At 53.3% G+C, this 21870-nt stretch overlaps 2 protein-coding genes across 2 annotated transcripts; both read right to left on the bottom strand.

The window, feature by feature from the left end:
- Positions 1 to 824: 824 nt before the first annotated feature.
- On the bottom strand, positions 825 to 9482 carry eno3 (enolase 3, (beta, muscle)). The gene is made up of 12 exons (XM_069186762.1): positions 9375 to 9482; positions 5381 to 5470; positions 4941 to 5036; positions 4076 to 4134; positions 3810 to 3879; positions 3590 to 3723; positions 3193 to 3415; positions 1993 to 2190; positions 1703 to 1904; positions 1343 to 1451; positions 1205 to 1263; positions 825 to 1119 (listed from the first exon to the last, which is right to left on the bottom strand). The coding sequence occupies exons 2-12, from the start codon at positions 5463 to 5465 to the stop codon at positions 1050 to 1052; spliced, it is 1305 nt and encodes a 434-aa protein (XP_069042863.1). The 5' UTR covers positions 5466 to 5470; positions 9375 to 9482; the 3' UTR covers positions 825 to 1049.
- Positions 9483 to 13088: 3606 nt separating this feature from the next.
- On the bottom strand, positions 13089 to 21632 carry LOC138236093 (profilin-1-like). The gene is made up of 4 exons (XM_069186779.1): positions 21525 to 21632; positions 21110 to 21301; positions 14321 to 14513; positions 13089 to 13431 (listed from the first exon to the last, which is right to left on the bottom strand). Exons 2-4 carry the CDS (start codon positions 21239 to 21241, stop codon positions 13334 to 13336), a joined length of 423 nt encoding a protein of 140 aa, XP_069042880.1. The 5' UTR covers positions 21242 to 21301; positions 21525 to 21632; the 3' UTR covers positions 13089 to 13333.
- Between the last annotated feature and the right edge of the window lie 238 nt (positions 21633 to 21870).

The following is a 21870-nucleotide window of genomic DNA, read 5'->3' as shown; positions in this document are numbered from 1 at the left end:
TTTTATAAATATATGCAAAATGTGCATGAATCTAATCTTGGAGACTGCATCTTTAACTGAATATCAGTTACCCAGCGTAAGCCCTCAATTACTGTAAGCACCCTCAAAAGCAGGTGTCCAACAAATTTAAGTGTGGGTTTTCATACCACACTTCATAAAGGTCTCCAAAACTGTGTGGGCCTCTCCTAAAGGAGACCTCTGGAATGCTCCACAGGAAAGATCACATGACCAAGATTCTGGAGAGGTCACAGTCTCTGGAACACACTGTAGCAAAGGTCACATGACCTCTGAGGTTCTGGAGAGGTCACATAGTAGCAAAGGTCATGCGACCTTCAGTACAAAGTGCAGCAAAGCTCACCGCCCTGGCCCATCAGCCACTACCACCCTCCCCCCAGCTCAGCAAGGGCAGAGTGACCAACTCCAGAGAAGACACGGGCCAGTCACATCAGCACTAACACCTTCACCCTCCTCTTCCTCTGAGCTCCTGCCAGGCAAGAGGATGTTGCTGTGGTCTGTCTTGCACAGCAGATTTCAGCAACGTAATCTGTCCCTGGTCCGAGAGAAAGAGAGCGGTCTTTTCTTTATTTTGGGGAAAGTCTGGTTTCTTCCATCATGGAATCCTTGGGCTAAATCGGCTCCCTCCTAAGGGGGAGGGGGACTGCCACCTGCTTCTCAGGAGCTATGCTGGAGGAAGAGAGATTCAGCTCCAGCTTGTATTCCTTTATGTACCAGTAGAACACAGGTTGACTGAACACTGAAACAGCACTTATCCAGTGTCACTCCACAGGCCACTTAAAACAGAGCAGAAGGGAAAGACACTCGACAGCATTTCAACTCATCTTTATTGTGGTGGACAGGTGAGGGAGTGTAAGAACACTGCACAAAGACAGGGGGCGCTGTTTATACAGAGAGCACATGGACCAACAGAGCACTTCCCAATACAGCCTCCCCTCCCCCTCTCACTCCGAGAAAGGGAAGACAATTGCAGCATCCTGGGTTGTGGTGCCCACCTGTAGGGGGCATGGTGGCAAGCCTGCAGAGGGGCAGATTTACTTGGCTGTGGGGTGCCGGAAATTCTTGCCAGCGAATTTGGCCTTGTCTCCGAGCTCCTCCTCAATCCTGGGGAGAGATTGACAAAAGGCAGAGAATAAAAATAGGGAAAAAGCCACCACTAAACTCGACAAATTGCAGCACAGACTCTCACCTCATCAGCTGGTTGTATTTGGCCAGTCGCTCTGACCTGCAGGGGGCGCCAGTCTTGATCTGTGGAGAGAAAGACATGAGTGGAGAGGGAGACGCAGGAGGAAAGAAGGAAGGGATGGAGGCAGGAAGAGAGACGCACCTGTCCAGTGCACAGACCCACGACGAGGTCAGCGATGAAGGTGTCCTCCGTTTCTCCAGAGCGATGACTGACCATCACCCCCCAGCCATTGGACTGGGCCAGCTTGCACCTGAGAGAGCCGAGACGGGGGCATTAACACTGGGGGAGGAGGAAGGCAGCACCACTGCTGGTCAAACCAGCTACTGGACCAGTGGGTCTGGACTCCCTCTTGGTCATCGGAGCTACCTCTGGCCTACAGCAGCACCGACAGAACTCCCTTATCTGAGCTTTGCCCAGCTTACAGTCAATTATCAACGGGCACAGCAATTGCACGGATCCTGCTAGCCTCCAGCAGAAAGCAGTATTGATCGATTGACTCACGCCTGGATGGACTCGGTGACTGAGCCGATCTGGTTGACCTTCAGCAGAAGGCAGTTGCAGGCCTTCTTCTCCACCGCCTGCTGGATGCGCTTGGGGTTGGTCACAGTCAGGTCATCTCCAACGATCTGGATCCCCACTGAGCCTGTGAACTTGGTCCAGTTCCCCCAGTCATCCTGGTCGAATGGGTCCTCAATGGACACCACTGGTAAGTGGACAAGGAAGGATGGGGCTGAGCTCTAGGGACTGTCCCTTTAGGGAAGATAAACGTCCATGGCGATGCGGTTATTTACCAGGGTAATCCTTGATGAAGCTCTTGTACAGCTCTCCCAGCTTCTCCCCGGTGATGTGGCGAGCCGGATCGTCGGGGGATTTGAAGTCCAGGTCGTACTTTCCATTGCGGTAGAACTCTGATGCAGCCACATCCATTCCGATCACAATCTTATCAGGATAGCCAGCCTTCTCGATTGCGGACTTCAAAAGCTCCAGAGCTGAGAAGGGATGGAGGGGAGGTTAATACAGACACACTGGACACTGCAGTCCATTAACACTGCACTGAGGGGGGGGGGTTAATGCCCAGTGTGCCGTGTGAGGAGAGAGACAGCTGGTGTGCAGCCCAGGAGGCGCAGTGTCAGATGTCAGAGTACAGTATCTATAGCCTTAACCTTTCAGAAGGCTTGAGCACTGTCTGCAGCAGAAGGTCACCCAGGCCAGACGGGTGACTATTCTCCCTCCAGCTGGTGTCTATTTCTTGCATCCGTGTGGAGCACAGCACTCACACTTGCAGATCACTCTGCTTCATCCAGAGGCCAGTAAACATCACAGAAAGGTAATTTGTAGCTTAGTGCTTAACTGTAAAATACAAGCCACATCAGATCACAGAGCCATCAAAAGTACAGACTGAAACCCTGAAAAGCACTGCAGCAGCTAAGATATTCCTAAGCCTTCAGTCTGAAGAGCTAAACAAGTTAAAATGGGTACAAATGCACAACATGGGCAAAGATGCTCAAAGCAAGCTTTTATACAGTGCAAGAACACATTGAACAGGATACAGCGGCAGAAATCAGTACTGGTTCCCTCAACCACCAAAAAGATGAGCCAATTTACTTCATGTGACAAATTGTTAAACTGCACCCATGTCAGTGATTCCTCCTGCCTATGTTTTTCTCACCCATTCTTCCTGGTTGGCAAGTGTTCTCTTCATTAAATGCACTAGAAATCAGTCACAGGTCAATCTTGCAACATTAAAAGGAATTCTTTAGTCTAGTATAAATTCTAGATACTGAAAGGTTCTGGACAAGGAAACCAACAGGACTCCTAGATCAGCAGAGAATCACAAGCCAGCAAGTGGAATCTAAGGGGAAGCCCTTTACACAAAGGGTGGCAGGGGTCTGCGACCTCCATGGCAGCCAGCACAATTCCCGAGGTTCACTCACACCTGCCTTATGGAAAACACGGGGTGGGGGAGTGGATACTAGGGCGCCGGATGTTACCTTCGTTGTTCTCCAAGATGTTGGGGGCAAAGCCACCCTCGTCCCCCACGTTGGTGGCATCCTTGCCGTATTTGGCCTTGATGACGTTCTTCAGGTTGTGGTAGACCTCCGCCCCGATCCGCATGGCCTCCCGGAATGACGCCGCCCCCACTGGCAGGATCATGAATTCCTGCATCGCCAGCTTGTTACCAGCGTGAGAGCCCCCGTTGATCACATTGAAGGCCTGCGGGAGAGGGAGAGATTAATACAGACACACTGGACACTACAGTCCATTAACACTGCACTGAGAGAGAGAGGGGTTAATACAGACACACTGGACACTACAGTCCATTAACACAGAGCTTAAGAACACTGTCCCAACATTTCTTGGTTCCCATCATCACTGCTCCTCACTTACAGGAACTGGGAGGATGATGTCTGCATTTCCAGCCAGATCAGCAATGTGGCGGTACAGGGGGACACCTTTCTCAGCTGCACCAGCCTTGCAGACAGCCAGGGAGACCCCCAAGATGGCATTGGCACCAAATTTGGCTGGAGAGGAAAGCAGAGATTGAGAGGAGTTAATACAGTCTCCCAGTCCAAGAGACATGCAAGCACTTGGAGAGATCAGGACTCACACTTATTCTCAGTGCCATCAAGCTCCAGCATGACTTTATCAATCTTCTCCTGCTCGACCACACTCAGCTTCTGCACCAACAGAAGGAGAAGTTATTCAAGGACACCACACAAAACAGCTCAACTGTCTTTACAGTCTCTACAGACGGGAGGAGTGTGAATGTGAAGCTACAGGCGAGCTGGACTGAGTGTCTTTACAGATCATGTTCCTCTCCAACAATGACCACCTTCACAAGCTGCCTTTCAGAAGGGGCGATTGGAGTCTCACCTTCCCCAGGAGGGCTGGGACGATGGTCTTGTTGATGTGGTCCACAGCCTGCGTCACACCTGCCCGAGTACAGGAGCACAGCTCGTAAAGAAAACCCAGGCTACAGGCAAGCTCAAACCCCAGCGCCCTGTTCCAGTGGAGAACAGCCCAGGTGCCGACATCCTAAGACCTCATGGCTTTTTTCCAGGTCAAAATAGAGCCTAATTATCACCAAACTGGTTGCCTATTGGTTAAAAAAAGCCACCCAACTACCCATCTCATTGGTTAATGAATAAGCTGCACTTCTTCACCAGAAATACCCATCTATCAAACTCCATGAAGCCAATTTATAAATGCTGGTTTAGAAAACGGGCAGCTACCTCACTCAACTGACAGACCATCAGCCATGGACTGAAGAGACTGCTCATGATTCATCCTAGTGGCCCAAAAGCCCATTGTCTGGAGTGGGCCCCCCCCCCCCCCAACTGCTGGGCCTGGACTCCCCAGAGGTTTCCATGCTGCTGGGAGTTCCTCTCCTCCATGCCTAGTGGCCAGCTGTTATATTGTTTACTTCTATAGTAATTTACATAGATGTCTGGCAGTGCTACAAAGTTGCTTTCGCAAATAACATGATCCAAGGTCACCAAGATCATGACCTCTGCTCTACAGATACAGTCTGTACAAGTAGATTACCGGAAAGCAATAACTCACAACTTCGGTCACCTGACATTCAAATCCATCACTGATGGCGGCAATACATTGAGTGAGTATGGTTTGCAGAGATTATAGACTGCTCCTATACATTTCAGAAAAGCAGGGTCTCGGTGTGAGTGCACCAGCCCCGCGGAAGAGGAAGGCGAGGGGGCAATCTGAACAGCGAGCTCACCTTTGCCCAGGTAGCGGCTCTTGTCTCCATCCCGCAGCTCCAGAGCCTCGTAGATCCCTGTGGAGGCGCCGCTGGGCACTGCAGCCCGGAACATACCTGGGGAAGGAGAAAAAGAGAAGAAACTTGTGAAATGGGAATAACATTACCTGTCCCAGTTGTGCTGACAAAGCCCAACTCAGCAGGTTTTAGGGGCTACAGTGGGAAAGGGGTTTTACAGCACTCAATGTGACCGAGATCTCAATCAAGCCATTGACATTAAGAATTTGGGGACAACTGGATTATAATCAATACAGGTGGCAATTTAGGGATGTTGATGCATCTCAGCACTGAAATGGATCAGTATCTTACAGGCAGCATAGGTGCTGAGAAATGGGTGATTTGGGGGACCTATAAGACTAGGCAGACGGAGGCGGAGTGAGAGTGACCGCGTGTCCACTCACCCTTTGCAGTATAAAGGTCAACCTCCACAGTGGGGTTCCCCCTGGAGTCCAGGATCTCCCGGGCGTGAATCTTGGTGATGGACATCCTGACTGCAAGAGTGAAAGAGGGAGAGTTCAGATGGCACAGCTCGGGAGATCGCACCCCTCATAGCTGCAGGCGCTGAGCAACAGCCAGATAGCAGGATTCCTCAGTTTGGGGGTTCCCCCCCCCCCAAATTCTGCCACTATGCAACAATTCCTGCACCACGGCACAGGGACACAGGACAGTGAAGGGTCCGATTTAACCACAGTCCAAAAGCCATCTTTGCTTTGAAACCAGGTCCATCCGCACCAGTATTGCTGCCCCTTGTGAACATTGTCCCATACACAAGACATACAGAGAAGGGGTCAAAAAAAAAAACCGGGCACTGCAGTAGCCAATAGGATGACCGTACTGCCACCATAGAGCCAATCAGAGAGCAGGAACGGGGGCCAGAGCCACGTCGCTGAATTACGAACAGCCCTGACCACCAACCGTGTGGGACAGTTGCCTGTCCCTCTCCCCTGTCAGACAGCTGAGATAACAGCTGTAGCCGTATCTTGGCGAGACTAAGTGCTTTGCGTTTTGCGAGCCCTGCAGACAAAAATAGAACTACCCCACCCCATCCCCCTCACCAACACTAGAGAGCAAGACTGGATTGAGGCTTTATCAACAGTACTCGCTGCACAATCCATCCTCTTGAGCACGGTCCTCAACACACACCGAGAGAACAGGGATACCGGGAGCTCCTGGCACCTCCACAAATACTAGCCAGTGCCGACAGTAACCCCATCCTTGACACGAACTGTAACCCTAACCATTAGCACCTGCAAAAGGCAGCGCTAATAAGTGCACAAACTGAGGACAATACACTTGTCTCAATTAGTGGAGCATTTAAAACCACGTATGATGCAGGAGACCCAGTGCAGATTACCACAGGAAGTAACTGTTCCGGATTCCGTGTAAAGAGCCCCCCACCCCGACCCAGGTTAATTCCTACCCCCAAAAATGTGATGCAAATGTGACGAAAAGGAACCGAATCCCTTTAGTCAGACTGGAAATGGAGGAACCCTGCCTCAGCACTGCTTGGCTGTTCATTCCAGAATCCCACAACTCCTCATAAAACATGCTGTCAATCTCCATGGTTTACTACTGGTCTTGAAGCTGTCCTCCATGTTAGGGATGTGAACATTTTAAAGCACCTTTAAAAATAATCTCCATTTAAGAATATCAACCACCCAAGACCTTTCAGTGACATTCAGTTCAGGACCTGTAAAGACCAGAATAAGTCTTCCTAGTTAGAGTCTCATCTCAATACTGTACCTAACCTTTACTCAACTGCAGGCTGACCTTTAATAGAGGTCAATGTCTCAGGAAGTGTCAGTACTGTATTACAGCAGGGCAAGAGGCATGCAGAGATATATAAACACCATCCCTCACTCTGACAACTGGCACACAAAGGCACTGCCATCCCTCTCCTCTCACACTCCCCCTGAATTCACCAGCACACACACACTGTCACACCTGACTGGACTGTAGACACTGCTAGAGCCACTGCTGTCCCTCTCCTCTCACACTCCCCCTGAATTCACCAGCACACACACACTGTCACACCTGACTGGACTGTAGACACTGCTAGAGCCACTGCTGTCCCTCTCCTCTCACACCCACCCTGAATTCACCAGCACACACTCACTGTCACACCTGACTGTACTGTAGACACTGCTAGAGCCACTGCTGTCCCTCTCCTCTCACACTCACCCTGAATTCACCAGCACACACACACACTGTCACACCTGACTGGACTGTAGACACTGCTAGAGCCACTGCTGTCCCTCTCCTCTCACACTCCCCCTGAATTCACCAGCACACACACACACTGTCACACCTGACTGGACTGTAGACACTGCTAGAGGCACAGCTGTCCCTCTCCTCTCACACTCACCCTGAATTCACCAGCACACACACACTGTCACACCTGACTGTACTGTAGACACTGCTAGAGCCACTGCTGTCCCTCTCCTCTCACACTCCCCCTGAATTCACCAGCACACACACACTGTCACACCTGACTGTACTGTAGACACTGCTAGAGCCACTGCTGTCCCTCTCCTCTCACACTCCCCCTGAATTCACCAGCACACACACACTGTCACACCTGACTGTACTGTAGACACTGCCATGAGTGAATAAGGACAAGCAGACCTCACTCCAGCTGGGAACGGAGCCAAATGTCTCCGCACATCCTGAACGCCTCACCAGCGGATGGGCAGCAACACAACTGCCCACCCACCACAGCTCGGCATTTCATCACAGCTGGTCCAATATTAACCCAAGTGGGCTTCTCAGAACACGCAGACACCGAAAACGGAGCCAGGCGCAGGAGCAGACAGGGACTGGACTTTGCTCTGCTCAGCGCAAACAGACTGTTTTCTGGATCGGGTTGACCTTTGTTACACTGCATGAAGGAGAGGAAGAGGAAGCCAGGCATGTGAAGGTGACCTACACTGAAGAGGGAGGCTGAACATCCTGGGGGCTGACAGCCCCCCCTCACACATACACACCAGCAAGACTGAAAACATCTCCATAAGGAGGATCAGACTCCAAATGCACAGCACCAAGATGCTCTTGCACAGAAACAGGACCAAGCCGGGGTGGGAAAACGGCAAAAAAACCTGGAGAGGACCTGCCTGCTGTGGAACAAGAGCTGGAGTCCCACTCCAGAAGGAAGTCCTCTGTGGAATATCCACTCAGTAGAGCAGCTGAAGCTGGAATATGATCAGGTCGAGTTGGAAGCCACAGGTCTAGGTCCCACCCGGGCCCCCAGGAGGCAGGAGAACAATGTGCCCCACCTCTCTAAGGGGATAGAGCCCCTGAGATCCCTCCATACAGGACCAGGCAGCGAGCCAACGGGAAAGACACTCCAGCAACACGCACACACAGGGCAGCATCGCTGCACCCAGCTGTGGGCGTTTCAAGTGAAGGTGACCTCCACAGGAGCTCACTGCAGTTTGTCCAGGCTGAGGTCTCCGAGCCTGTCCTCTCTGGACAGCCAGGTCTGCCTGTGTCCAGAGTGTGGTCACTGAGGACCATGGGGATTTCTAAGCTGATACAGATACAAGTCAAAGAGGTAATGCCCGAGTTACACAATGCTTAAACTCCAGCATGTCCAGAGCCCAGGAGAGCTGTGCTGGCGAAGCCCTAGAGAAAGCTCAGACAAGACTCCTTCAGGGATGAAAGATAGGAGGACGATCGGAGAGAACTCGACCTCTTCAGCCTGCATATATAGAGGGAATAGAAGATTGAAAGCCTGCCTGAACCACCCGAGACCTACTGTATATCGTACATTCGCACTCCGCTCCGATTTGCAACCGTACCAACCCTGTACCGTCTTCCGAGGACCAGAACCGCCCTCACGCGGGCGTTTTTCTTGAAACCCGGATTACATTTTCCTCCCGCAAGCCGACCAGCTCTGATGATATTTCATGGACAGCATCGCCCGCACCCGTCCGGACAGAAACTGGCCACTGAGAAATGGCTTACCCAGAAACACAAGCGGACAGGGGGAGGGCACGCCGAGGCTGCAGGAAATGGTACTTACCGTTGCAGAGGGGCGGCTTTGAAACCCAGGGCCGATAGGAAAAAAAAAAAACACTTGAGATTTAATTAGGCGACTAGGCGACTAGGGTCCCCGATACTGAACCAGCGCGCGGACACGGAGACGCTCTCCTATTCCACCCTTTATGGGCACTAAGTAGCGAACGCCCACCGCAAAATGAGTTATTACTAGACTGGCCTTAACACAGGAACTTTATCCGGGTTTATCCACGCAGTGCTTCAAACGATGGGGAGCAACTAGTGGCACCTAGCACCTGCTGAAGCAACCGCTTGCTGGTAGAGACCACGACTGCGACTAATGACGCAACGTACTGCCTCCGTTACAAGCATTACAAATAAACTCCAGCGCGTACTTACTCGAGTATCTCTCCGGCTGTCTGCCTCCACGCGTGTCCGCTCAATGCTCTCGGCAAGTGCACCTTCTTCACCCGCGGCGCAGCTATTTATAGACCATCCCTAACACCCGCTTCCGTATATGGTAAACCCCTTAGGGAGCGTCCATAAACTCCCCTTCCCTTGCGTCATCAAGGAGCCGCCCGTTCTCTCCACTAGACCTCAATCGGCGGCTGTTCAATACGTCACATCGCCCCCCCCCCCCCCACTCTCTGTCGCTCTGACAGGCCGTCCACACGTTCTGTCTTCACCCCTTCCTACCTCCTTTCCCCGATTGATTTCTAAACAGAGAGATTCTTCCGACAGCATCGTTTTTGTGTGTGTTATGCACACCTGAAACGAGAAAGAAAATATTGATGATCCCTAACATCCTTTGGCTAAGGGCCAGCACCGAGAAAGGTCAGAGTTCAGAGTGAGGCCTACAGGCTGGACTGTGATGGGGGACAGTAACGTGACACGGGCTGCAGGTTCGAACAGCAGGCTGGAAAGGGCACAGGGTCCCCCCCCCACACACACACACCCCTTTCCAGGCCAGCGCCATTCAGAGTGCACGTCCCTCTCCCCTCTACCCTTTACACATAGCTAAAATTAGACTGCGCCGAGACTCTTAAAACACTCTGCGAGGACACAGATACCCCACGGACTACTGTACCACATCTCTCTCATGTCCTTCAGACTTCACACTCAGAGAGCTGTATTGGCCAGGCTGAGGACCAGAGCTGCAGCTCTGCTGAGTTTCTCCCCCCAGCCTGATAGGAAACTGCTCTGATACTGGCTGGAGTGGGATATCTGGGATTAGTCTGGTTATTTTAAGTAGGAATGTCTATCTAATTCCTGGGCGTTTCTCTCAGTGCAGCAGAAAGTGCATCTCTGTCTCTGCTTCTCCCCGCTGGCAGTGGGAGCACAGCCTGTCCTCTCTGGACAGCCAGGTCTGCCTGTGTCCAGTTTGTGTCCAAGGCTTGGGTCACTAAGTCTGTCCTCTCTGGACAGCCAAATCCCTCTGTGTCCAGTTTGTGTCCAAGGCTTGGGTCAGTTAGTCTGTCCTCTCTGGACAGCCAGGTCCGCCTGTGTCCAGTTTGTGTCTGGGCTGTAGTCACTGAGTCTGTCCTCTCTGGACAGCCAGGACTGCCTGTGTCCAGTTGGTATGTCCCGGCTGTGGTCACTGAATCTGTCCTCTCTGGACAGCCAGGTCTGTCTGTGTCCAGTTTTTATGTTCAGTCTGTAATGTAAGTAACTGATACGCTGGGATTAGAGAAACATTCTTCCCTAAATTCAGAAATCTAGTCCCTAGTGTACAGTAATGTCTTGTTAGTGTCTTGTAGCAATCTAAATTCCTTTCTTTCTCCCTCTCCCCCTCCTCCAGCTCTTAAGGATCTGCACCTGTGGCTGGAAGGTTGCCGGTTATAATCCTGTGGCCGGCAGAGGAATCCTATTCCGTTGGGCCCCTTAGCAAGGCCCTTAACCCCAGCTGCTCCAGGGGCACCATATAAATGGCTGACCCTGCGCTCTGACCCCAAGCTTCTCTCCCTGTCTGTGTGTCTCATGGAGAGCAAGCTGGGGTATGTGAAAAGACAAATTCCTAATACAAGAAATTGTATAGGGCCAATAAAGTGATGTTATGTTACGTGTTATGTTAGTTGGAAGTCAATAAAACCAGCAACGAACAGAACGTCTTTGGGGTTTGTTGTGTTAATACACAGCTACATTATCAACAACAGGATGTCTAGTGCGTCAACTGCGCGTCACTGACCCTGGTGGGCGGAAACTGCAAGTGCAAAGAAAATGAAAAAAAGTACTGACCTTAACAGGATAATGACAATGTTGGGGAAAGTAGCTTTAAAAAGTAATCATTTGCAGTTACAAGTAACTTGTGCAAGCAATTATTTTTTGGACTGAAAATAAGTGAGCGAAAAAGTATTTTTTATGTAATGGAGTGAAAAACCTTAATAAGATGTTCTGATTCTGTGTTCTTCACCATCTTGGCCACAAGAGGGCGCCTTTTCCCTTCCCCGCAGCAGTTGCGGGTGGGAGCAGAATTGACCGCGCCAAGAGGCTCATTTCAGCTGCTTTCCGTCCGGCTGTGCAGGACCGGCGGCCGAGACAGCGTGAACAGGGCGATTGTGAAGACAGTCCTCCTCTGTTGCAGCTGTGCCCTGTGTGACTCAGTTCCCCCTGGGGATCACACTCCTGCCATCCCTAACAGCGCGGTAATGACCCCATCAGTGCTGGGCAGGCTGGCTGCCAGGACCGCTGGAGCTGTCAGTGTGAGAGTGTGCTTCAGTGTTTCTGCAGGTTCCCGTTTCCTCAGTTTGCCTTTGACTTCGTTCTGCCTGGTGAGCAACTCCCTCTGTCCTTCCTCTTCTCTCTGTATATCACCCCCACTCCTTGCCTCCTCCTCTCTCTCCCCTTCACCTCCCTGCAATCCTCTCCCTCTTACCCTCCCATCTCTCAACTCCTCTCCCTCTCTCATCATCCACCCTCTCTCCCAGTCTGTCCCAGAATCCCTCAGAGGAATGTGCTCCCTTTCTCCCAGGGTTGCCCGAACCTGCAGGAATGAGCCGGACCTGTTCGCACACATCTCAAGCCTTCCGAAAGAGCGTCTGCTTCTGGCCCTGCAGGCCGCGCCCCCAGGGAGCCACAGCCCCCATCAGTCTGCTTCATGTCTGCACACAGGCAGGACTCGGAGTCAGCTGTCCTCCTCCACCTGCACAGCACAGCACCGAGAGCTCCAAGCGCTTAATCGCGGTTGTACGATTTCCACAGTTGTGTAGTTTGTGTACCAGTGTAGTTAAAGTTATGTAGTTCATGCAGTTTCGTATAGTGGCACAGTAGTGTAGCTCATGCGAGCGTGCAGTCGCACGTCTGTGTGCACCACAGGGAACACGTTCCAAAGGACAATGGGAAGCTGTGTCCATCATGCACGTGGATGGTGGTCCTACTAAACTCGTACAGGAGCTCTAGTTGGACATTTCTGGGTCATTCATAAACACGTAAACACCCCCTCTCCTTGCAGCTGCTTGCACAGTTGTGAAATGCGTTTCCACATGTTTGTCAGTAGTTGTGCAATTTAGAAATGGAGTAATTTACATACTTCTCGTCACGTATTTGTATCGGTTCAGTTATGCACTAGTGCAAACGGGCGCAGCTGCGCAGGCGCCCGGCCAAGGAGCCCAGGCAGCTGCGCAGGCGCAGCCAGTAGCAGTGCTCCTGTAGCTCTTCCCCTTTACAAGGGTAAAAGCAGAGGGTGGAAAAGGAGGGGCAAGAGGAGGAGAGAGATTCTCCCTGCCCGTGACAGGCAGGCCCAGGCCTCTCCGAGGAAGGCCCAGCTCCCCGAGAGGAGAGAGGACAGCCTGTCTCTCCGCCTGGCGCTCGTATGGGCAGTGGCTGCCAGCTGGGCACAGAGCTGAGCCACGCAAGACAGGGGGGGTGGACTGGCTGAGGCCTGGCGTGAGCGACACAGCAGACCCCCCCCAGTCCCGTCTGCCGTTTATAATTGTTTATACTTGTATAGCGCTTTTCTGGACACTCCACTCCAAGCACTTTACAGGTAATGGGGACTCCCCTCCTCCACCACCACCAGTGTGCAGCTCCACCTGGATCTGCACCCCGGTCAGGACCCGAAGACAAGCAGGCCGGCCGCGCAGAAGCGCGGGATTCAAGGAAAATCCGAAGGCAGGGTTGTTTTTTTTGAGAATAAATTTAATGTTGCCATCACTTCGTAAATGACAGGATTTCCATCGTAAATAATCCAAACAAAACAGAACAACTCCAGAGGTGCTATCAAGTGATGCAGTCTATGGAATGACTCGGGGCAATGGAGGGGGGCGTGCGCACGCCGGGGGGGGCTCATGGGACAGCAGAAATGCAGTCCAGCCACACGGACACTGCAGGGGGGCCGGGCAGGGCAGGGCGGAGGTGGGCGATCAGTAGTTGGATTTTCGGAGGTGCTCGGCCATTTTGAAGGCTTTGGAGTTCAGTATTCCACCATGGATATTCTCTGCACCCTGCACAAGAACTAGAGCTGAGAGAGAGAGAGAGAAAGAGAGAGGGGTTAATACAGACACACTGGACACTCCAGTACATTAACACTGCACTGAGAGAGAGAGGGGTTAATACAGACACACTGGACACTCCAGTACATTAACACTGCACTGAGAGAGAGAGGGGTTAATACAGACACACTGGACACTCCAGTACATTAACACTGCACTGAGAGAGAGAGGGGTTAATACAGACACACTGGACACTACAGTCCATTAACACTGCACTGAGAGAGAGAGGGGTTAATACAGACACACTGGACACTACAGTCCATTAACACTGCACTGAGAGAGAGGGGTTAATACAGACACACTGGACACTACAGTACATTAACACTGCACTGAGAGAGAAATGGGTTAATACAGACACACTGGACACAACAGCATATTAACACTGCACTGAGAGAGAGGGGTTAATACAGACACACTGGACACTACAGTACATTAACACTGCCCTGAGAGAGAGGGGTTAATACAGACACACTGGACACTACAGTATATTAACACTGCACTGAGAGAAGGGAAATTTGACACCGTTTTCTGCTCAACATCAGTAAAAGTGAATTTACTGACCAAACCGAAATTCTCAGCACCTGCAACACTGGTGTAAGTTTACAGTATGAATAAGCAAAGTAGAAAATTTCCCCATCAGTGGTGTTTTAAACACTGTGGAATCTGTTGGGCTCAGAGGTACCTCCCCCATTAGCCACTAGGGCGGCGCTGCTGCACAGCAAGCCGAACACAGGCTGGCGAATTCAATCGCATACAAGCACGCTGGAGAACCCTGCCCACACTGGGCTGGGCTGTAAAGAGGAGAAGCCCCAAAATAGGCAGGACTCGGGGACAAGCAGTGAGTAAACAGGGCAGTACCTTTGTTGCTCTTGGCAATAGTGATGTTGTAGGTGGGCTGGCCTTCAGCGCTCTTAGTGCGCAGGTCCATTGTCCACTCGCCATCCTCGTTCAGTCTGTCGCGCAGAACTGAACACTTCACACCTCCCAGGGTCACCCCATTGATGAAGAACGAGCTGCGGTCCTTCGACGTCACAGCTGCAATCTCACCTTGCTGAAAGGAGAAAGAGAGAGGGGTTAATACAGACACACTGGACACTACAGTCCATTAACACTGCACTGAGAGAGAGACAGGGGTTAATACAGACACACTGGACACAACAGCACATTAACGCTGCACTGAATGGAAAGTCAAGGATGACAGAAACTGAAGATGAGAAGCACAGGTTGCGACAGGCAGGTGGTTGAAGGCATCCTGGAGCCCCAGGGGTAGACCGAGAACTACCCTCCCCCATACCAAGACACATTCCACAGCTTCACTGTCGTGTTTGGATTTGTTCTCCTTCGTAGCTCACACTGGCTCCACAGAAGCTGGTATTCCAGGATACCGCGCAAACTGGAAGCGGGCTGCTGCTTACCACACACTGCCCAGCCCAGGGCCCCGCCCCACCCTGGCCAGTCCGCCATCTAGTGGCCAGACCGATGAACTGCGGCCCCCTGGAGCCCCCGCGGGCTAGGAGGAATCGGCACCGATGAGTGCATCTCAAACCACGATGAAAGCAACATGGAGAACCGCTAATTTACATCACAAAATGGATCAAATTTCCAGGTACGCGCAGTGCCGTATTGCTGTCATTGTACGCCATTCAGAACCAAACCTCAGCTGACAAACTGGCCCCGCTACACTGCAAGGAAGCAGGCTTTCGAATACATCACGTCATCCAAGAGAGGACTTGGAGATTCTGCAACGTTCATCTTGTTACTGAGATTTAATAATTCTGAGAAGCTGGGGCTGCCGTTCCCCTTCACCGCCAGTACAGAGCCCCGATCTGCTGAAACACGTGCTCCCCTGCCTCCCCAGCACAAGTCTGACGAGCATCGGAGTAAGGCCCTGCGCACACACAGGTCTGTGACATTAGCGATGTCTCCCTTCCCCACCTGGCATGACGTGGGGGTGCCCCAAACTCATGGTCAGAAGGCCCCGTGGTTGAGGTGCCAAGTCACTGCCAGGGGACCCCTCTACTCCAACACCAGCTCAGCCCCTGACCCTCGATCCAGGGGTGATTCTGTTGGGGACCCTGCCTCCAAACCAACCAAACAACCCTTAAACCAGCCCTGCGGAGACTTCAAACTAGTCCTGCGGAGCCCCCAAAACCAGCCCAGCTGAACCCCCCAAGCCAGCCCCCAGCAGTCCCTTCTAGTCAAGCCGACTGCAGCGCAGAGCTCTTTCGAAGGGGGGGCGAGGAATCGGATGAGCCAGCAGGCCAGTGACAAACAGTGCGAATGAAAAGGCCTCCTGGCCCCAGGGCAGCAGCCAGGCTGCACATGTCTGCATCAGCCCGACAGGCTTCTTCCCAGCTGCGCGGGGGAGGAGCTCGGCTCCCACAGCCTCTGCTTTGGTTAGATTTGCTATGCTAAATGCACGCAGTGTTTTACGAGGGTAAAAATGAAAAAAAAACAGGAGCAGAGGCGAGAAACGAAGAGCGAGCCGGAGAACCCGACGGGCGGAAAGGCTCGGGCCGCAGGGCGGAGTGGAGGATGGGGGGACACGTTTCACTGCGGCGCCGTGCCGCAGTCCCAGCAGGCAGGGAGAGGGTGACCGCTCCCGCGTCCGCGGGCGGCACCAGAGCATTCATAAGGAATGCGACCAGCTGCACAAGGGCAGCAAGATGGCGCAGCGGTGAGCACTGGGGCCTCGGTTGCCGTCTGTGTGGAGTTTGCATGTTCCCCCTGTGTTCACATGAGCTTCTTCTCACAGTCTCGAGACATACTGGTGGGTTAACTGGCTTCTGGGAAAACTGGCGCTGGTATGAGTGCATGCGCACGTTGGTGTCCGTCTGCCCTGTGATGGACTGGCGTCCTGCCCAGGGTGTACCCTACCATCCGCCTGTTGCTTGCTGGGATAGGCTCCGGCTCCCCCGCGACCCTGAATTGGATAAAGCAGTTAGGAAGTGGATGGTCGGGGGGGAAACAACAGTACACCTGCCCCCAGTAGCGCCCTCTAGTGTCTGCATTTGGATTTGTGTGTGAGCCCCAACACTGGGGCTCCCCAGTCTAAACAAGCCAGCTACCTTCCTCAGCTCACTCTTCGTGCCTCTTCTGACCCAGTCCACCGGCCACCAGGGATTCTGGGTCTTGATCAAATCAGGAGCACCAGACCCAAGCTGTAATTCTTCCTCGTTCAGAACAGTTTAGCTGTTCCTTGGGCACTGGGCTGGCCGGACGACACAAATCGGCCCCAAATGCCCCACCATCGTCAAGGAAATGGTCTCAACCAAGCCCATCCAGAGGATCCCTCCTCCTCCTCCTCCTCCATTACCCAAAATCCCAGAATCCCGGATTAGCACTTTGCTGTCAGAGGCCCGGAACCAATCAGTCAGACTGCAGCCCCTTGCCTACAGTCACACGACAGTCGCTTCTTTAATTGAGCCAGCCCAGGGATGGACTATTCAGGGCGGATAGACGATGCCTGCAGGCCGAATAGGATCAGGGCTCTGAACACCCACAGCCCATGTCTGGTCCAGTTCGTCCCTACCTCGAGGCACGCCCCCGTCATGACTGTCTGACTCGCTCCAGGGAAGAAGACTCGGGAATGACGCGCGGAGCTCCGGGGAAGAGCCTGCTCTCCAACCCGGATGCAGGAGAGAGCCCTACCAGTACATACCGCACCTCGGGCGCTACAGCAGACTTTAAAGAGTCGCGCCTTCATTTCTTTACCAAAAAGGGTGCAAATAAAGGCGTTGTGAATCCTGGCCAGGATCCCCTGAGCTCCAGGAGTAATCCTCCTGGGGGTTAACAAGGCGGAAAAGAAGATTCTGATCCGAGGAGGCGACACCAGTGGATCGCTCGCTTGCAAGACTGCTGGGAAGAACCGCGACTCGCACTGAATCACAGAACGCTGCTCCGACGCCACCTCGCAGGGCTGGCAGATCCTGTCCACAAGGGAAACAGGGTCTTTAATTACTTCACTGGATTTGTCTGGACCAGCAGTTCGTTAAACAACCGCAGCACAGGTCATGTCCAGAACAGCCCATCAGAGCCTGGATGACGGGCGGGGGGCATGATGCTCATAGGCCTGCACTCACAACACACACCACTGCTGGAGTCCGGAACTACACTGACACAACCCTGGTGTGCACCACACGCCTTCGCTGCACAGAACACGGCTTGAGACACCGCCTGAGCCTGCAAATCCAGCTCTGCACAAGAGCTAACCCAAGCCCAGGCAAGGCCTGGCAATACTGTGGTGTTGGGAGTCTGCTCTATTTTGTGCCAACATGCACATCTGCATCTGTCATGCCCATTTGAGTTGAAACGTATTAAAACATAAGTTCTCCTATACTGGGACTGTAGCCCCTATTGTAACAGGACTGTCCTCCTATACTGGGACTGTAAGCTCTATTGTAATGGGACTGTCCTCCTGCACTTGGACTGTAGCCCCTATTGTAACAGCACTGTCCTCCTATACTGGGACAGTAGCCTCTATTGTAACGGGACTGTCTTCCTGCACTGGGACTGTAGCCTCTATTGTAACGGGACTGTCCTCCTGCACTGGGACTGTAGCCTCTATTGTAACGGGACTGTTCTACTATATTGGGACTGTAGCCCCTATTGTAACAGGCCTGTTCTGTACTGGGACTGTAGCCCCAAGTGTAACGGGACTGTCCTCCTATACTGGGACTGTAGCTCCTATTGTAACAGGACTGTAGCCCCTATTGTAACAGGACTGTCCTACTGTACTGGGACTGTAGCTCCTATTATAACAGGCCTGTCCTCCTGCACTGGGACTGCAGCTCCTATTGTAATAAGACTTCCCCCTACTGATGCACAGCCCCGTCAGCTCCTCCAGGAGCTGCTTCCCTCTGTTCTCTGCAAGTCAGAAACTGTTCCAAGAGCACCCCAACCCCCTCCCCCTGCAAGCTGGGATCACAACACGTATCGCACTCTCTCTCTAGATCCACACCCTGCATAGTGATTAACAAACCTGTTTTTCACAATTTCTACAATTTCTACCTCCTCCCCTCTGAGCCTGCAATCCACCCAACAACTGCAACTCTATACACCGGAGACAACGGCCCAGACACGTCCTGCTGACAGGGCTTGAGCACGCCCGCCCACTCGTACCCTGCTGCCACTGTCCCATCAGCCCCTTCTCCCCACCTGCCCCCCTGCTCCCATCCCTGCCTCAGGATGGTTCTCCCGTACTGGGACTGCAGCTCCTATTGTAACAGGACAGTCCTCCTGTACTGGGACTGCAGCTCCTATTGTAACAGGACAGTCCTCCTGTACTGGGACTGTAGCTCCTATTGTAACAGGACAGTCCTCCTGTACTGGGACTGCAGCTCCTATTGTAACAGGACAGTCCTCCTGTACTGGGACTGCAGCTCCTATTGTAACAGGACAGTCCTCCTGTACTGGGACTGCAGCTCCTATTGTAACGGGACAGTCCTCCTGTACTGGGACTGTAGCCCCTATTGTAACGGGACAGTCCTCCTGTACTGGGACTGTAGCCCCTATTGTAACGGGACTGTTCTCCTGTACTGGGACTGTAGCTCCTAGTGTAACGGGACTGTTCTCCTGTACTGGGACTGTAGCTCCTAGTGTAACGGGACTGCAGCTGTGAAAAAATCTTACAGATCACCCAGTCGGCGCTGCTGTTGCAACAAGAACCTCCCAGAGTTTCACAAGGCTGCCCAGGGCCTGATGGGCAGAGTCGCCTTGCCCAAGACCAGGGACAGACTTCTCAGGACATCCTGCTCCGTTATAGCTGTGCCCCCATCCTGCCCCTCTTCACGTCTCACAGGGTTTCCTGCGCAGCTGGGGGTTCTGGTGGGTCACACCCGGCCAGCTCTGACAAAGCCACACTCCACATCTCAGGCGGGTGGGGCCAGGAAGCGTTTTTACACACACAAAGCTGGTGCTACTGTAACTGGAGCACACGCATTTAAAAAAAAAGGCATTTTAACCGTTTTGAGTAAAGGGTAGAGTGTCTATTACACACACACGCACCAGAAGGTCGGCCTTCAGCCTGCGTGCCGCGTGTTCTGGACTCGGGAGGAACTTGAGCACGCGTCCGGTTTCCCCCCTCCTCTCTCTCTCTCTCGAGAGAGAGAGCGAGCGCGAGCTTCCTGGATTTCAAGGGACGCGCCTCAAGAAGTGCCAGACTGTGACCAAAAAAGGAGTTTTCCCCCCTCCGGCCGCGGAGCTAAACACGGGCGGCGGAAACACGGAAGCCGAGAGCGCCCCCCACGCGACACGTGGGGCCCGCGGCCGGCGGCGGCGCTCGGCTCTGAGGAACAGGAACTTGCGCCGCCTGGTTCTGCTGTTCGCGATAATTAAAGCGTCACCTCTTCGCTCTTCTAAAAAAACACATAAGCGTTTTCCGCCTGCCCCCACGCTGAGCTACAGTACTTCACGGCCAGCCCGGGTCCACGGCCTCGGACACCCCTGCAGCAATTAAAACTAAAAAACGGAACCGCAGGGGTTCAATTTTCGGGAGGGGTCGCGGTGAGCCCAGTCAAGGCTGGGGCGGGGCAGGAGGGCCGGACTTAGCTGCTCTGCTGGGGCGGGGGGAGGGACGGGAGGTGAGCGCAGACACCGTCTGGTACCTCCTCTGTAGAGGGCGCCCCTGAGCACTGCCTTGCAGGGGCGTCTCCCGCACCGGCGCGCGCTTGTTTTCCCGTTTACGGCAACACCAAAAACACCGCAACACCCTCACTCGACCTCACTGGCTCACGCGTGGAAGAAGGAAGCGCAGCAATTTCCGTGTAACAGTACAGGGGCGACGGGTCTGAGCAGACGGCTCAACAGCTGGGTCTGGGCACGGCGCTATGAGCGACACACACACACAAAACTGCTACAGGAAGGCGATTAGCCCGGGCTGGGGCCTTAAATGCCAGCGACTTGCCATTTTGTTGTGTACGCCCCACCCGGAGAAAGCGGAGCCTTCAAGTTCTGAGCTAGCGAGGAGACATCCGGTCCTACCTCTGCAGGAGGCGCGCCCTCTCTCTCTCTCTCACCCCGCTCAGAGCACAAATCGACTGGACTGCCTTTTCTCCGCAGCAGTAAAGCTCTGCTCGCTAACCGCGGGGACCCGAGGCTCGGTGCCGGGTCCTCCCACGCGAGTCCGGGACAGACCCGGGTGCGGCCGACACAGGCCGGGGAAAGAAAGAGAGAGAGAGACACACACATACACGCGCCGCTCCGAGCCCGACAGCAGAGCTGCAAAACGCGGACTCCAGAGAATCGCTACAAAATGTCGAAAAGTCCCTCAGGCACCTCACCGAGCTGCGGAGAGCGAGCATCGCGCTCACGCCGCGCAGGGAGGGCTTGAGCTTCCTAAATCGTGTTTCCGTCCCCGGACAAAAGCCGGTTTCGAGAGAGAGAGAGGATGAGAGGCAGAGAGGGAGGGGAACACATTAGTGGAAACTACCTCTTCTTCCGCAACATGTGGGTTTCCGCTAGCGGCGGACTGCAGCGGGGTGCTGCCCGGAACCCCAGAAACTACCCCCCAAAAAATCGCTCTTACAAGCCGAAACCCCGAGACGGCAAAACATCCTCGCGGAAAAGTTCTGAAGGAAACTTCTCTCCCGGGGGGGTGGTGTCTAACCTCCGTATTTGCAGTTTTTGTGAAATAAAGCGGTACTTTACCGTGAGTTTCTCGAAGGTTTTGCCCTTCGCTGCCGCCCAGACCGACTGAGCGCCGGTTTCGTAGCCGACAATCGCCGCATCCTGACACTCGCCGCCGGTCATCAGAGAGGTGACATACCCGTCCCAGGACATTCTCGCAGCCGGGGGGGAACCGAAGCTTCTGGTAGTTTTTTGGGAGGGTAGGCAAGCTCACTAGGAGGTACAAAAAAATAACATTACAACCAGAAAACAAAGCACGGCGTTAAAAAGAGCGAGCTGCACAGCTTGTGTACAGTGTACAAGCACCGATTTTTTTGTTTTTCCTTTGCTGCGAAAAAAAAAAATCGATAAACTGAAAAGCGCCAGCCCTACGCGGCCCGGATCCAGGTGCGGACTCGAACCTGGCGATGGTTAATTCGGAAGCGCTGCAACCCACCTGCGGACGAGTCCGTGTGACTGTTGCAAAAGTTTGCAAAGTGAGCTTGAGGAAGTGCGCGCGCCTTTATAGGGGCCCACGGCGGCGCGCCCTGCCGGGCCCCGCCGCGCCGCTTTGCGCGCTCACGACACGAACCCACTTCCTCGATTTGCCTGCTGCCCTGGATGGGACTTGAAACTCTCAACTTATTTTTCTTTAAAAAGGAAATGCCTTTTACTCGTACTTTTACTCGTGTTCATAGTAGTTTGTCTCTGCCCTGGCACGCTGTTAACTCAGAACAGCCACCCGCACACCTCCCTCTGCTCAGATAGTGTATTTACAGTGCTTGTTGTCAGCGGTTAGTTGG

Source organism: Lepisosteus oculatus, chromosome 3 (assembly GCF_040954835.1).
Source record: "Lepisosteus oculatus isolate fLepOcu1 chromosome 3, fLepOcu1.hap2, whole genome shotgun sequence".
NCBI classification, from domain to species: domain Eukaryota; kingdom Metazoa; phylum Chordata; class Actinopteri; order Semionotiformes; family Lepisosteidae; genus Lepisosteus; species Lepisosteus oculatus.
Note: the sequence above shows the minus strand (reverse complement) of the source record. Positions and strands in the feature narration are given on the sequence as shown.